Source organism: Silene latifolia, chromosome Y (genome assembly GCF_048544455.1).
Source record: "Silene latifolia isolate original U9 population chromosome Y, ASM4854445v1, whole genome shotgun sequence".
In the NCBI taxonomy this organism is placed as follows: domain Eukaryota; kingdom Viridiplantae; phylum Streptophyta; class Magnoliopsida; order Caryophyllales; family Caryophyllaceae; genus Silene; species Silene latifolia.
The window spans coordinates 65,695,008-65,706,559 of NC_133538.1; the positions used below are offsets into that span (position 1 = coordinate 65,695,008).

General features: G+C 47.6%; 2 protein-coding genes across 2 annotated transcripts; one reads left to right on the forward strand and one right to left on the reverse strand.

Annotated features, from left to right (window-relative positions):
* Nucleotides 1-3,574: 3,574 nt before the first annotated feature.
* On the reverse strand, nt 3,575-4,463 carry LOC141633278 (uncharacterized). The gene is made up of 3 exons (XM_074445715.1): nt 4,272-4,463; nt 3,860-4,188; nt 3,575-3,784 (listed from the first exon to the last, which is right to left on the reverse strand). Exons 1-3 carry the CDS (start codon nt 4,279-4,281, stop codon nt 3,746-3,748), a joined length of 378 nt encoding a protein of 125 aa, XP_074301816.1. The 5' UTR covers nt 4,282-4,463; the 3' UTR covers nt 3,575-3,745.
* A 4,050-nt stretch (nt 4,464-8,513) lies between these two features.
* LOC141628237 (putative mitochondrial protein AtMg00860) lies at nt 8,514-8,906 on the forward strand. Its single transcript, XM_074441402.1, has one exon. The coding sequence runs from the start codon at nt 8,514-8,516 to the stop codon at nt 8,904-8,906; it is 393 nt and encodes a 130-aa protein (XP_074297503.1).
* The last annotated feature ends 2,646 nt before the right edge of the window (nt 8,907-11,552 follow it).

Consider the following 11,552-nt stretch of genomic DNA (forward strand, 5'->3'; position numbering starts at 1 on the left):
GATTCTACCGATTCGGTCCTACTCTTCTCATCGATCCAAAGTAGAATCTCGATCCTAACAACATTGGCTGTAAGTGCGGTCTTGGTCAAAGAACAAGAAGGGGTACAATATCCTGTATATTATATCAGCAAATCTCTGCTTCCCGCAGAAACCAGATACACTTCCTTTGAGAAACTAGCATTGGCTTTGGTTACTGCTTCCTATAAACTGCGACCGTACTTTGAATCTCACACCATCCACGTCATAACCAATTACCCGCTAAAAACTATCATGAGGAAGCCCGAACTCTCATGGAGAATGACTAAGTGGTCGGTACATCTTAGTGGGTATGACTTACAATTCGAACCCAGAACTGCAATAAAATCCCAAGCCCTAGCAGATTTCGTTTCCGACTTCTGCCCTGCTACTCGTGGGGAGGCAGAAAAGGGAATGCTGCAATAGTGGAAAATCAAGATAGCGGGATATGGACCTTATACATTGATGGAGCCTTAAATGCGAGAGGGGCTGGTGTAGGTTTAGTCATGCGATCACCCAAAGGTGATATGATAGTGCAAGCTGTTAGATGTGAGTTCAAAGCAACAAACAACGAGGCCGAATATGAAGCCTTAATACTGGGGATGCAGATGGCGCTAGGGCTTGAGGTGAGGAACCTGAGGGTGTTCAGCGATTCCTTACTTGTGGTGAATCATGTGAACAATGAATATGTGGCACGTGATTCAAAGATGGTAGCTTACCTGAAGATAGCCACAGAGCAAAAGTCAAAGTTTAGATCGTTCAAGATAACTCAGGTTCCACAAGATCAGAACGTAGAAGCAGATGCCTTGGCCACGTTAGGGGCCACCTTTCAGCCCACAGAGTTATCAAATATACCTATCACCCATGTGTTGACCCCAGATATTCAGAAGGAGCCAGACCAGGATCTGGTAAAGGAAGCAGTGCACGTGCAGTATGCGCAGGAGGTCAGGACCCTGGTTTCCAGTGAAGGACAGCAGGATCCAGATTGGAGAATTCCGTACATAAATTGGCTAAAGGATGGAACACTTCCCGAGGATAGAAAGAAAGCGTAAAGTTTCAGGATAAAAGCCTCCAAGTATATCTTAATCGATAATATTCTTTTTAGGAAATCATTGGCAGGACCATGCCTCAGGTGCTTGAGCAGAAAGGAGGCAGAGACGGTGCTGCATGACGTACACGGTGGAGAGTGTGGGAACCACGCCTGTGGACGAAGTCTGTCTAACAAAATCTTGAGACAGGGGTATTTCTGGCCCACCATGCTTACAGATGCCGTTAATCATGCCAAACGATGTGAATCATGTCAAAAGACAGCCCCAACAATCCACCAGCCGGCGGAGCCAATGCATCCAATTGTCTCTCCACGGTCGTTCATGATGTGGGGCATGGATATAGTGGGAAAGCTGCCTAGGGCCCCAGGAAACAGAGTGTACATGCTAGTCATGACTGATTATTTTTCAAAATGGATTGAAGCAGAGGCAATGACTGAAGTGAAAGAACGGCAGGCGATCTCTTTCATAAAACGTAACATCATAAGCAGATTTGGGATACCATCCGAAATCATATGCGACAATGGATCCCAGTTCATATCAGATAACACCGAGGGCTTATGTGCACGATGGAACATAACACTGAGAAAGTCAGCCCCAAGATATCCATAGACCAACGGCCAAGCCGAGTCCAGTAACAAGATCATTGTGGAAAATCTTAGAAAACGGCTGGAGGAATTGGGAGGAAAATGGGCAGATGAACTACCATTGGTACTTTGGTCAGACAGAACAACACCGAAAGTGGCAACAGGCCAAACTCCATTTAGCCTCGTATATGGAGCAAAGGCAGTGATACCCTCAGAGGTTCTGGTACCCACGCATAGATATGGCTGTCAGATGGCAGAGTAGAACTAGGTCGAAATGACTAATAGTCTGGATACAGTTGATGAGTTGCGAGAAAGCGCCTACATACGCATGGCGTCATATAAACAAACTGTAGCCAAGACATATAACAAGAATGTCAAAATCAGGACCCTCGCAGTAGGGGACCTCGTACTCCGAAGGGTATTAGAAAATACCAAGAACCACAAAGCAGGCAAGTTTGCCTACAAATGGGAAGGACCGTATCAGGTAGAGAGCATTGTCAAGAATGGGGCATATAGGTTGATGACCATGCACGATCAGATCCTGGATAAACCCTGGAACATTCGTCACTTGAAACGGTACTTTGTCTGATAAAGTGCCAGAACTTTAGTGTACAAAGGACCTTTCAAAAGTCCGTGAAGCAATAAAAAAAAGGGGTGGGGGTTAGTATATGCTTTAGGTTCCGGTGTGTTTTAGAAAACTTTTTTACTTTTATTTTTTCTCCCTAGATTTTTATTTTTTAAACCAAATCGAGTCGTTTTTAAACCGAGTAGTCTAGGCTGTGGCTTCCTGGATCCAGCTGTTGCCCTGGAACACCATGAGATAGCACCAGGTAATTTGCTCTACTTTGGAATTTATCATGCTTCTACGAAGAAAGGCTTTGATAGTAATGTTGGTTACTTGTCAGATGAGGAACACTTTGGGGGTCCAGCCCCTGCCATGTGAGGCTGCGAGACGTTTACTAAGTCAAGCCACTTGGGGAGCATACGCCAAGGTAGCACGCAGAGTTTGGAATACTAAGACCACCCATACCTTAACGTTAATCTCAGTAAATCCATAGCTATGACGTAGAGCAAAACGTGCACGCACGGAATTTCAAACGTCTGGAACCACAAGGAACGCAACATTCCTTGTTAGTCAGAAACAGTTAATGAAGGTATGCTCTAGTCAGCTAATCCTAGTGATAAGATATTTTACGTCATGGGTAAAATATGTTATCAGAAACCTGTCACCAGGAACAGAGGCTGTGCACCTGGAGCCAGGTCAGCCTCCTGGAAATACCTATGTGGAATCACAACTCCAGAAATCAATGGCAAATAACGCAAGTATAAAAAAAGGAGGGCCTAAAACCTGGGCCCAGAACTACTTTAATTTAAGGCACCTGATACCTGTAGCAGGCACCATCAGAGTTTGAAGCCTGCATGCCAGCAGGCGCAAAACAAGCAAAAAAAAAAAAGAAAAAGAGTTTTTACAAACTTGCACCACGCAGGGCCAAGTCCCCAGACAACTTAAAATTTAAGAGAGGTCAATCCTCTCAATAACTGCATCCTAACCAATGCTCTGCTCCCCGTGCTCCATCTGCTTCTCTATTGCAGGTACCTGAACAACCTCAGGAGTTGCAGCAGCACCATCACCAGTCTCCTCCGCCAGGATCTCCTCTACAGCGTTCGTCCCAGAGATAGTCCCAGAGATGTCCATGGATGTGAACTCAGGCTCCAGGCTTGCAGCCTCAGCATTAGGAGGGAACAGGGCGCTCAGGTCCACACCATTGGGAAAAGCACGGGCAAACTCAACCAGATCTTCCTCCAGGTTCCAGGATGTGTGGCTCCCCTCAGTATAGGCACGGATGCAGTCAATCCTCCCCTTAAAGGCAGTGTAGGCTCCCACGTTCCTGGCAAGCTTTGCCATCTCCTCAGCACGAGCTCTGCCTTTGTCAACCCAGAAGTCAGAGCACAGTTGGCCTTCTGCGTCCTCGCCAGCTGATCTTTAGCTGCCTCCTTTTCCTTTTTGGCCGCATGAAGCTGCTCCCTCAGTTTGGCACAGGTAGCTGTGAGCTCCTTGTTCTTCCCCACAGAAGCCAGGCACTCAACTTTGGCCCTCTACAGCATCTTGCGGAGGTAGAGGGATGATTGAAGAGCCTGCAATGAAGAAAACCATCAGTCAGGGAAGCACAGGGGCAAAGAAAGAAAGGGGCCAGTAAAAAGAAGACTCACAAGGAAGCAGTGTTCAGCAGCCAGGTCAGTCATCTCCTGGGGAGCAGTCTCATCGAATGTTCTGGAGCAAGCCGGAGTCAGGAGCCGCTCCATTACAGGCCAGTAGTTGGCACGTTCAGTATCCCCAAAGTTGGCAGGGAGGCGCAGCAGCAGATCATCAGCATGAACAGGGGACCCAGGGGCACGAGATATTGGGGTCACTTCGATAGGTTCTGGAGCAGGTCTTGAGGAGGATCTCTTTCTTGAGGAGGCGGGAGAGGTGAAGGAGTCAGCAGTTCTTTTCCTGGCTTGGCGCATCAGGATCTCGGAGGCGGAGGGTCTAGCGTTTCCTATGGAGGAGCCAGGATACAAGAAGTCAGAATAAAGGGTAAATAGACATGGAAGCTAATGGAAGTCAAAAGAGGATATTTACCAGAGGACATGGTTTCTTCGGCGATGGAGTCGTCTAAACCAGAGAGCAGGATGGCGAACAGTCTGCGGTCTTCAGGGATGGAAAAGAGCTTGGCAACAGAAGCTTCCTCGTCCTCGGATTTCTCGGGGTTCTTGAGTTCTGCATCAGATCAAAGAGTAAGAACAGTGAGTGACAAGAGCAATCAAAAATAGGCATACAATTATACTTACTCTTGGAAAAAATCCAGTGCTCGAACAGATAGTCAGCGTGGATGGAGAGTGAGTCAAGTTTGACGTAGAAAAAGTCTTCATACCACCCGTCATCCTTGCCCTTAGCAGGCGACTGAAGAAAATTTTCAGTCTTCTCCACAGCCCTGAAAGTGTATTGGCCGTTCCCTAACGACCGACATTCAAACCTATGAGCCAGATGTGACAACCCAATTTCGGCGTCCCAACTATTGTTCAAAGCAACAGTGGACAAGAGGATTCTCCATGCGTAGGGGGCATTTTGGGTCATGGGAAGGAAGTTCAAGCGGATGAACTCTTGAATCATCAGGGGAAAAGGGAATCTAAGGCCAAGGACGAAGGGGTAGGTGTACAAGCAGATCCACCCCTAACGAAAAGCATCTGCCTTCTGACCAGGTTTGGGGATGTGGATCACCACATCGTCACCTAATCCAAGCAGGGCTTTAATCCTAGGGACGTCCTCTTGGGTTAGGTGGGAGTCACCGGAGTGCGTTTTTTTGAGGACTCCCTGTGAAGGTAAGTCGTCGTCTTCGACGAGGTCGATGGTGGTGGAGGAGGATGATGTGAAATGGGTTTTTGCCATGATAAATGAGGAGAGAGAAGTGGAAGCATCTGAAGAGACGAAGGGAGGCGGCACTGACAGTGAAAGGACGATTGAAAGGATGGGTTTTGGGAATTGGTGAGTTTAAGGGATTTGAGGAAGTGAAATGATGATGAAAGAGAAAGAGGGGGGACGGATGAGATTAAATAGGTAGGGGTGGTTGGAGCTTTGAAAATGTGAATTGGAAAAGAGTATGCGAGAATTCACTCAACGATACACTGCAATTTCCCGCTCAAAAATTAGGGTTGGACTTTCGCGGAAAATTGGGGGCAAACTGTTAGGCCCAAAATCTGGATATTGGGCTGGTCTGTGGCAATGGGTCAGGAAGCAGTATGGGATGCAGGGCGTCAGGGAGCTAGGGTGGCAGCGTGTGACGATCCGTACACTTCGAACCCTTAGTTTTATTTATGCTATGTAGTTTCATTTCCTCTTGTATATTTTTAGTAAATACTTTCCTAGTTTAGCATAGTTAACATTAGCTTTTTCTTTCCCTAAATGGGTGTATCGCTATTCTGCACTTTCAATGTTTCCTGCTACCAAGATGTAACTATCAAATTTCCCTCTTTGGGGAGTACTAGTCAATCAAACATCTGCTTCCCACCAAGTTGCCTTCTTATTGCTTGTTGTTGCTTTCTTGTGAACGACTCTTGCCTTCACTTCACTAACAAGCCCGTGTGTGTCGATCGAGACTAGGATTTCGACACCCACAACCCGAGACCGATTACGAGTGCCTAGTGCTTGATAAACACTAGTGCCTAACGCTCTCGCTTTCATTCTTGTCGAGTGTTTAAACAAAAGTGCGCGTCATGCCCCGACTCAAAGTTTCGGACCGTGACATATGGTATCAGAGCCCGGTCTTCTTGACGGGCTGCTGTATACGATGGCAACAAAGGCGGTAGAACCGAGTGGGACTAAAAGTGACACTAAGGCCAAAGTGGCGGCTTTAGAGAAATTGATGAACGAGAAAATTCCATCCTTGGAGGCTCTCATTGTGAGTTTGGGGAGTACTCACCAAGTAGTTGAGGAGACGGTAAAGGGGTATGCTGTCCGCTTCGAGGCCGTAGACGAGTCCATAGAGGGGCATGAGAGCCGCCTTGTGGCCGTCGAAGAGGCGATTCTGAAATAGTATAACTCGGATATGGGTTATCTCTATGAAAAAGTCGAGCAACTCGAGAACATGTGCAATACCTTGATGAAAATGGCCGCGGACGGGAGTTTTGGTGGAACTCCTAAGGTGAAACCGCATACACCCCTCAAGTATAGTGGGGCGAGAGATTCGAAAGAAGTCGATAACTTCATCTTCGACATGGAACAATACTTCCGAGTGAGTGCGCTCGACGAAGGTCTAAAGGTCAGTACCGCGAGTATGTACCTAACGGATGACGCTAAACAATGGTGGCGCTCGAAACATGCCGAGATCGAGGTAGGGACCATTAGACTAGAGTCATGGGACGATTTCAAACGACTCTTCAAGGAGCAATTCTACCCGGAGAACACCGATTTCCTAGCTCGAAGGAAATTAAAGAACTTGAAACATACAGGCTCGATTCGTGATTATGTGAAAGCGTATTCGGCTTGTATGTTGGAGATAGCGGACATGACCGAGTAGGATCGGGTGTTTCAGTTTATTGATGGTTTGAAGGAGTGGGCTCAGCGAGAAATCATGTGACAGCGACCTGAGTCCCTCTCAGCTGCGATCACAGCGGCTGAAAGGCTAGTTGACTATTACACGGAGCGCGAAACCTCCCAGAAGAAGGGATTCGATGCAACGGGCGGAGGCAACCAAAGGTTTGGAGGGACAACTTCACAAGCAAGACCTCCCTCTATGGGTAATAGTCGGTTCCGTCCCGGAGGTGATAATAGGAGATGGGGTCCGGCGAATTCCACTCCAACCTCTTCTAAGGGTAGTAATTATGAAGCGTCGACTGCTAGGAAGCCGTTCGCTTGTTCCTTTGCAGAGGACCGCACCGAATGGCCGAGTTCCCTCACCAGGGGGAGTTCAACACCCTTAAGAAAATTTGTCCAAGATGTCGGTAGAACAGAATCCCGAGGGGATAGGCCATGATGCAGAGGGGTGCGATGATGATGAGGCCAGTGAGCAAGGAGAAATGGCTCGAATGGGAGCAGTCCACATGATGTGCTCAATGGACAAAGGCGTTGAACGCTCCGAGACCAAGTCCACGGAACTGATGTACGTGGAGATAAACGTCAATGGAAAGGCTACTCGAGCAATGATAGATACAGGGGCCTCCCATAATTTCGTCACCCCCGACGAAGTGAAGAGACTCAGAATGAAGTTGAACCGAGAAGGAAGAAGCATGAAAGCTGTCAACTCCAAAGCCTTGCCGATTCAGGGTGTGGCTAGAGAAGTGGTGATCAAGATGGGCGAATGGACGGGGAAGCTCGACTTCACCAGCGTCCCGATGGATGACTTCAAGATCGTCCTCGGCATGGATTTTATGAAGCGGACCCCGACCTTTCTGGCGCCCCACAATGGGTCTTTAATAATGGTGGGATCAAAACCATGTCTTGTGAAAGCTGTTGAAGCTGACCGAAAGCAAAAGGGGCACTCCTCTCGGCAATGCAGTTGAAGAGGGGACTTCAAAATGGAGAGCCTATATACTAGTGTACAGTGTCCATGAAAGAAGACACCTTTGCTGAATGCGTAGAACCACAAGTAGAGAAGGTGCTAGAGGACAACAAGGACTTGATGCCTGATCAGGTACCTATGAGTCTGCCACCCCGACGTTCGGTAGACCATCAAATTGAATTACTCCCGGGCACAAGACCTCCTGCTCGAGGGCCATATCGGATGGCGCCTCCCGAACTAGCAGAACTACGAAGACAACTAGACGATCCGATTCGCTCGGGGTCGATACGACCTTCCAAAGCTCCCTATGGAGCCCCTGTGCTCTTCCAGAAGAAACAGGACGGTAGTCTAAGATTGTGTATCGACTACCGGTCTCTGAACAAGCTGACGGTGAGTAACCGCTACACCATCCCATTGGTAGCGGATTTGTTCGATCAATTACAAGGCGCTGTATACTTCACCAAGCTCGACCTAAGATCTGGTTATCATCAAGTTCGAATTGCCAAAGGAGATGAGCCGAAGACTGCTTGTGTGATGAGGTATAGGTCTTTTGAATGGTTGGTCATGCCCTTTGGCTTGACGAACGCCCCTGCAACGTTTTGTACGTTGATGAACCATGTTTTCCACGAGTACCTGGACAAATTCGTGGTGGTATATCTGGACGATATCGTTGTATATAGTCGCTCGTTGGCTGAACACGTAAAACACTTGGAGTTGGTGTTCGCGAAGCTACGAGAGAACCCTTATTCGTGAAGAGAGATAAATATGAATTTGCCCAATCCGAAGTGAATTTCCGTGGTCACATAGTGGGTAAAGGCAAACTGAAGATGGATCTGAAGAAAATTGCCGCTATCAAGGATTGGGGAACCCCAAGGAATGTGTCTGAGCTCCGCTCTTTCTTGGGGCTCGCAAACTACTATCGAAGATTCATCCGAGCGTACTCGAAAATTGCTTCCCCGCTCACCGACTTGTTGAAGAAGGATAATAAGTGGGAGTGGTCTATCGACAAGAATAGAGCCTTTGAGAAGCTCAAGGAAGCGGTGGTACAGGAACCGGTCTTGGCGTTGCCGGATATCTCGAAGCCTTTTGAAGTTGAGACGGATGCATCTGATTACGCCCTCGGGGGGTGCTACTCTAAGAGGGTCACCCTGTGGCTTTCGAGAGCAGAAAGTTTAATGAAGCCGAGACTCGTTATGCGGTACAAGAGAAAGAACTCCTAGCTATTGTTCATTGCTTGCGGGGATGGAGGCATTATCTCTTGGGATCAAAGTTCGTTGTCAAGACTGATAATACCGCAGCATCTCACTTCTTGACTCAGCCCAAGCTGAACAGCCGATAAGCTAGATGGCAAGAACTGTTGGCGAGTTCGATGTGGAATTCGCTTACGGACCAGAGCCGCAAAGCAGTCGCGATGCCCTTAGCCGAAGATGTGATTTGGCCACATTGCACACGATTGCTTATTTGTCTACCACCATAGTGGCTACCGACATTCAGGCTAAGGTGAAAGAGCACCTCGACCTGGACCCGGTGGCAAGGAATCTGAAACAATTAGCCATCGAAGGGAAGACTCGCAAATTTTGGATGGAGGATGGCCTCTTGTTCACGAAGGGACATCAGATCTTTGTTCCAAAAGCGGCAGGGCTGCGAAAGATTCTCTTGCAAGAGTGCCACGATACATTGTGGGCAGGTCATCCGGGATGACAGAGAACCTTATGCCTACTGAAGAGAAGCTACTACTGGCCGCAGATGAAGGATGATGTAATGGAGTACACAAAGACCTGTCTGATCTGCCAACAAGACAAGGGAAAGAAACAAAAGCCGGGGGGGCTACTAAATCCCTTACCGGTACCAACTAGTCCATGAGAAAGCATCTCGATGGACTTCATATCTGGGTTACCGAAGGTAGGGGCTCTCAGTGTGATCCTTGTCGTTGTGGATCGCTTCTCGAAGTATGCCACATTCATTCCCCTTCCGAAGACGTGCAGTGCTGAAGAGTCGGCCACGATGTTCTTCAAGAATGTTGTGAAATATTGGGGACTACCTCAAAGTATAGACAGTGATCGTGACTCTCGCTTCACGGGACTATTTTGGGGAGAATTGTTCCATCTCCTGGGCGCTAAACTTCGGATGTCCTCAAGTTACCACCCTCAAACAGATGGCCAGACGGAAAGATTCAATAGCATGTTGGAAGAGTACTTGAGACATTTTGTGGGCGCAACCCAGATGGAGTGGGTGCGCCTCCTAGATGTTGCCCAGTTCTGTTTTAATTTTCAAACGAGCTCCTCTTCTAACAAGAGCCCGTTTAAGCTTGTCACAGGTCAACAACCGTTATTGCCTCCCACAGTTGCAGATTCTTATGGTGGCCGGACGAAGAAAGCTCACGAGTTTGCTAAATAATGGAATGTCAATGCTGAGATTGCTCGCGCTTACTTGGAGAAGGCATCCCGCCGCATGAAGAAGTGAACGGATGCGAACCGGAGGCCAAGAGAGTTCAAGGTCGGCGACATGGTCATGGTGAAGTTGAACAAGGAGCATATGAGATTTCTTAGGGGAAGAGACAAGCGGCTGGTGCGAAAGTATGAAGGCCCCATCCAAATGATCAAGCGGATTGGGGAAGTGGCTTACAATCTTGACCGCCCTGCCTGGATGAAGTGTCACCCAGTCTTCCATGTGAGCTGCTTGAAGCCGTACCATCCAGATCCTGAAGATCCAACCCGCAACAAGAGCAAGTGCGCCAACATCCGTTCCAATCAACTTCCAGCAACATCAGCCGATAAATCCAGCCTTGAAGACTTGAAGAGTTCCAGCGTTGCCGAGGACGGCAACAGATTAGGTGGGGGGAGAGTGTGACGATCCGTACACTTTGAACCCTTAGTTTTATTTATGCTATGTAGTTTCATTTCCTCTTGTATATTTTTAGTAAATACTTTCCTAGTTTAGCATAGTTAGCATTAGCTTTTTCTTTCCCTAAATGGGTGTATCGCTATTCTGCACTTTCAATGTTTCCTGCTACCAGGATGTAACTATCAAATTTCCCTCTTTGGGGAGTACTAGTCAATCAAACATCTGTTTCCCACCAAGTTGCCTTCTTATTGCTTGTTGTTTCTTTCTTGTGAACGACTCTTGCCTTCACTTCACTAACAAGCCCGTGTGTGTCGATCGAGACTAGGATTTCGACACCCACAACCCGAGACCGATTACGAGTGCCTAGTGCTTGACAAAGACTAGTGCCTAACGCTCTCGCTTTCATTCTTATCGAGTGTTTAAACAAAAGTGCACGTCACGCCCCGACTCAAAGTTTCGGACCGTGACACAGCGCCAGCGTGCAGTGCAAGACGCGGGCTTTGGGTCCGTGTGGAAGAAGTATATGGGGACTCTATCACTTGCCATATTCAGAGAAGGAAAGTCCTATTCCGCGCCAAATTAGGAATACTTGGGAAAGAAGCAAGAAACCCTAGATGGATGAGCTCCACTATATAAGGGGCCTCAGTGCAAGATAGAAGGATCATCAAAAAATACGAGAACTATACCCTAGCCTCCATAGCATAACGCTCGAACTGTATTTCCTCTCGAATTATAGTGAAAATCTTGGTGGGATTCCGTCTCCCCCCGCGGTTGTTTCCCAAATTGGGTTTTCCGCGTCACCAAAATCGCTTGTGTTATTTACTTATGTCGTACATTCAACTTATTATACAACAAACAGACAAATCGTAATACCGACCTAACGTTAAGACCGCTTTAACCCTAAATTGGTAGAAATTTACCAAAACACTCATAACAGTTACAAGCGCAGTACGAAATCCACGTTTTATTTATAGAAAGTCGCTGCCTAAGCACGCTAAACCCTCTGCTACTTAAGCACCGCA

Bases quoted from the DNA above. Each gene is read 5' to 3' on its own strand.
- LOC141633278 (XM_074445715.1), bottom strand. The intron at 3,785-3,859 runs GTGAGTCTTCTT...TCTTCATTGCAG, and splicing joins CTGCTGAACACTGCTTCCTT to GCTCTTCAATCATCCCTCTA.
- LOC141628237 (XM_074441402.1), top strand. From the start codon at position 8,514: ATGGATCTGAAGAAAATTGCCGCTATCAAGGATTGGGGAACCCCAAGG.